General features: G+C 45.6%; 1 protein-coding gene across 1 annotated transcript; it reads left to right on the forward strand.

The window, feature by feature from the left end:
- Window positions 1-1,623: 1,623 nt before the first annotated feature.
- On the forward strand, window positions 1,624-4,147 carry LOC141133835 (E3 ubiquitin-protein ligase TRIM11-like). The gene has a single exon (XM_073623406.1). It carries the CDS (start codon window positions 1,673-1,675, stop codon window positions 3,239-3,241), a length of 1,569 nt encoding a protein of 522 aa, XP_073479507.1. The 5' UTR covers window positions 1,624-1,672; the 3' UTR covers window positions 3,242-4,147.
- The last annotated feature ends 530 nt before the right edge of the window (window positions 4,148-4,677 follow it).

A 4,677-nucleotide genomic window follows, 5' to 3' on the forward strand; every position in this document is an offset into this window, starting at 1 on the left:
ACAGTCCTTACTGTTGGCTCTGCACCCATCCCAGACTGCACACTCCAAGTCCTCTAAGGCGTGCCTCCCCTGTCCTCCAGACTGTGCCTGTCACTCACCAGCCCTCCTGGCTACGACCAGTGGTTTCCTCCTGAAGACTTGCCTGGCAACACTAGCTCCTGTTGTCCTCTCTGGTTCCACTCTGTGGCTCCTGTCCAGATCCTTCTTTTGTTTTTTAGAAGGACTCCTTCCTGCACCCAACCCCCAGGCCCAAGGTCACCCCTCCAGACTGGGGAGCGCCCTCAAAGGCCCCAAAAACCTAGTGCTCCATCTCAAGTTCTTCCACCCATCAATGCCTCCCCAGCTGGGCTGACCCTGGGTATTTAAGGAGGCCTGCCCCCTGCCAGTCCAAATTGGCGATTGGTCAGGGTTCCTTAGAACACCCCAGACAGCTCCACCTCCCCTCCAGCCTCTCTTTCTAGAAACCACTGGCACATTCTAGAAAGAAGTCTAGTGATGCTGTCTGTGGGTCACCAGCTGCCTACTCTGAGCCACTCCCAGCCCACACAACCAAAACAAACAGGCCTAGCTTCCAGCTAGGCCTGCTTAAATTTACCTACACTTACTTCTAGCAGCTACCTAAGTAGAGGGTGCTACAAAGGCATAAACGGCAGGCATAGAATAGTCAAGGTGCAGGCAGAGGTTGGCAACAGAAAAACAGGCAGATGAGAAGATATAAACAAAGTCTTAAGGCAAGCCGAGATCAGGACAGGTAGAATGCAAGCATGGTCAGGATAAGCCGGGTCAAACACGGGAATAAAAATACAGGGCACAGAAACATGGGTAAAGCTGCCGTTTAGACAGTAATGCACTAGTCCAGCTGCTGCCCTTATATAGCCCATTTGACACCACCATTAATGGCTAACATGTGCGTGCATGTGCATAGGCGTTCGCATATGTGAGCAAATATTTGTGAACGTGCGCATAATAAGGCACTTGCAGGGCCGCGCATGTGTATCTGCCTTTGCCTTGGAACCTTGGCTGTGTTATGGCCAGCAGGTTCCTGACAGGTGCACATAGAAGGGAGATGCACAACACAAACAAACAGAACATTTCCCAGCACACTTACCAGCCAGCCTGCAAAACAACCAAATTCCAATAATTCACATTAAAAGCAAAAGATTGTGTTGCCCTTCCATGTGTACCTTACTGCAAAGACCAGTTATAGGTTGGGGTGGTTGCCAGTTTCTTTGTACAGTTGGTTGAATTGGGTGCAGGGACGCACTGAATGCCCTCAACTACCATTGTGCTTTTGCTGGGCGTCAAGTGCATCCCTGTGCCTTTAAGGAGGGGTGGGACTCCCTCCAGGCATACCTGCCCCTAATCTATTCACTGCTATATGTGCCCCAACTTGGGAGAGTCTGGAAATTATAGAGTTAGGACCGCAGTATACAGCGGAGCCTTGGTGAGGCACTGCGGCTTTTACATAGATTTGCAAACGTGTGCAACTAAACCTTCTGCTTTTCTTGTGAATTGTTAAATGGTCAATCTCAATGTTTTGCAGGCTGGCTGATCAGTGTGTTGGGAAATCTTCTGTTTGTTTTTGATGTGTAGGAGGATATGACCCCTCCCCCATCCACATTCCTCTCCGGTGTCAGGGACTTTCGGTTTCATTTCTCCTCCCCTGTCAGCGATGGCGTCTGCTGATCTGAGAGATGACCTGGAATGTTCCGTCTGTCTGAACATTTATACCGATCCTGTAATGTTGAAATGTGGTCACAACTTCTGCCGGGTCTGTATTGATCGTGTGCTGGATACACAGGAGGGGTCTCCAGGATATTCCTGTCCTGAATGCAGAGAGAAGTTTCTGGATCGGCCTGAACTGCAGAAGAACATGAAACTACGTAACATAGCAGAGACTTTCCTGTCTGCTCATCCAGATCGGGAGGAGTCCGGGGTCTTCTGTACTCACTGTGTGGACTCTCCTGTACCTGCTGTTAGATCTTGTCTGCACTGTGAGGTTTCTCTGTGTAATAAACACTTGAGAGTCCACAAAAAGTCCCCAGAACACATCTTATGTGACCCCACCTTGTCCATGGAGAGCAGGAAGTGCTCCATCCACAAGGAAGTTTTGAAGTATTTCTGCACTGAAGACGAGATTTGTATCTGCGTTTCCTGCAGTTTGGCTGGAGAACATCGGGGACACCAGGTGGAGATGTTTGATAAGGCTTTTGAGAAGAAGAAGAAGACACTGAGGAATGTTCTGCAGAAACTTCTAACAAAGAGAGAGGAAACAGAGGAAAGAGTCCAGAGTCTTCAGGAACACAGGAGGAAAGTAGAAGAAGAAGCAGCTGGTGACACCGAGAGAGTCACTGCCCTGTTTAGAGATCTCAGGAGACGTCTGGAAGACCTGGAGAAGAGAGCCCTAAGGGACATCTCTGGGAGGGCAGAGCGGATCTCCATCTCCATCCGGGATCTGGAAATAAAGAAGGAGGAGCTGTCCAGGAAGATGCGTCACATTGAGGAGCTGTGTAACGTGACGGATCCACTGACTGTCTTACAGGAATCAGACACAGGTGACTTGTGTGATACTGAGGATGGGGATAATGAGGACAGAGAGAGACATGAGAAACTCCTCCATGATGGAGGGGGTCTGGGTGTGGCGAGGGTCTTACACACAGGTTTATCTGATATAATAACAGAGGTAAATGTATACTTCTATATACAGGGAGCTGCAGACATATTACTGGATGGAAACACAGCTAATAAATATCTAAAGATATCAGATGACAGGAAAACTGTATCTAGGTCACATATAGACCAGAATTACCCCAAAACATCAGAGAGATTTCAGTGTTCTCAGGTGTTGAGCAGTCAGAGATTCTCCTCAGGGAGACATTACTGGGATGTGGATGTCGGGGGGTCAGAGAGCTGGATAGTCGGGATGTGTTACCCCAGTATAGACAGGAGAGGATTCCAATCAGAGATTGGATGGAATAAGAAGTCCTGGGGATTGTATTGGGATGGTAATCAGTATTCAGTGATACATGGCAGTAAAAAGATCCTCTTACCCACCAATCTCTCCAGTAACAGAGTCAGGATAGATCTGGATTATGAGGCTGGGCGGATCTCCTTTTATGATCTGTGTGACCCAATCCGACATCTCCACACCTTCACCACTACCTTCACTGAGCCCCTCCATGCTGGGTTATGGGTAGGGGGTAGTTGTATAAAGATATGTGGGGGGAGGCAGGAGATGTGAGAACTCTGCCAAGAGTCTGGTGACATCACAGTGACGGTTGGTGGGATTGGTCCCCTGATCAGCCAATGACTGGAGGAAGTGGTGACTCCTGGGAAAAGTATGAGGGCCTCCTTCTGAAAATGCTAGTTGTCTGGCTGTGTGTAATGTAAGAACTTATAGAGTGGTAGTAAAGACAAAATATAAAATGACAGATATGATGGCACCTGTCACTGACATGAACACAGCAATCTTTATTTTTCGGAGTCCCCCTGTAACTTTGTTCTTTTTTAAAAATGACAGATATGATGGCAGGATTACTGGCAGGATCACCAGGGGGAACTTAATGCAGCCACCACATCTAAGGATTGTTAAGGTCCAATATATATTATTTTCATTTGGGGTTTATTACCACTTTAAGTCTTTGCCCCAGAACAAGCATGCTGGGAATAAGAACCAGAAAAGTGTCAGAATTTCTTATCTCTATACTTATTCCGGGTCAGAGAGTGGGACAGTATTGAAGGCAAAGCATCAACATGACAGCCAGGGAACTAGCATTCTCACAAGGAGAGTAATGATAGCAATGGCGGCCACCATGATTCTCTCATGACAGGGGACCTATAAATATAATAAATGTGATTTACGATGATAACTGATAGGCGTGTCTTGATTCCAGGGACAGTCCCAGGATTTGGAGGTTTATCCCTGGAAATGTTTCTGATTTTAATCATATTTTATGTAGATTCTCACATTATAAATTATATTACAGAGCCAGTTCACCTTCATGGTAATAATAAATCGGTGACAGGTATTTTATTCCTCATTTGCCTGTTTCTATCAATGTCGGCAGTTTTCAGTCCTGGAAATACACGTCTTCATTAAATCTTTCTTTTGATATAAAATAAAAATCAGTAAAACTCCAGAAATATATCTGCAAATCAGTGCCTGGGATTTTTGTTTTTGGATGCATTGTTTGGCAGAAGATTCTCTATCTGGGTATAAATCATCCAGATATAGACTGGGCAGAAGGAACCGCTCAATCATCTAAGGCTGATCATTTCTTAAATGTCTTGCAGGACAATTCCATGGGTCAGTTTGTGAATGCACCAACAGGAGATAATCCATTACTAGAGCTACTGATTACATAACACGGATCTGATCTTGGATGTGGAAATACGGAGCAACTTAGGAAACAGCGATCACAGAGTAATTACATTCAGTATAAATCACAGGAAAAAGAAGCACGAGTACAAGTAAACCAGATTTCAAAAGAGCCAACTACCCTAAACTGCGCTTTTTACTAGATGATATTAAATGGGATAAAATCCTAGAAACAAAGGAAGGAAAAATGGGAGTGCTTTAAGAGCATATTAAATAAAGGTATTGGCCAGTGTATTCCAAGGGGAAATAAATATAAAAGAGCTAATATTAAACCTGGGGGGCTAAACTCTAATGTAAAA

Source organism: Aquarana catesbeiana, linkage group LG03 (genome assembly GCF_042186555.1).
Source record: "Aquarana catesbeiana isolate 2022-GZ linkage group LG03, ASM4218655v1, whole genome shotgun sequence".
Taxonomy (NCBI): domain Eukaryota; kingdom Metazoa; phylum Chordata; class Amphibia; order Anura; family Ranidae; genus Aquarana; species Aquarana catesbeiana.

What these genes read in the sequence shown, in the direction of transcription:
- LOC141133835 (XM_073623406.1), top strand. Translation starts at nt 1,673, where the DNA reads ATGGCGTCTGCTGATCTGAGAGATGACCTGGAATGTTCCGTCTGTCTG.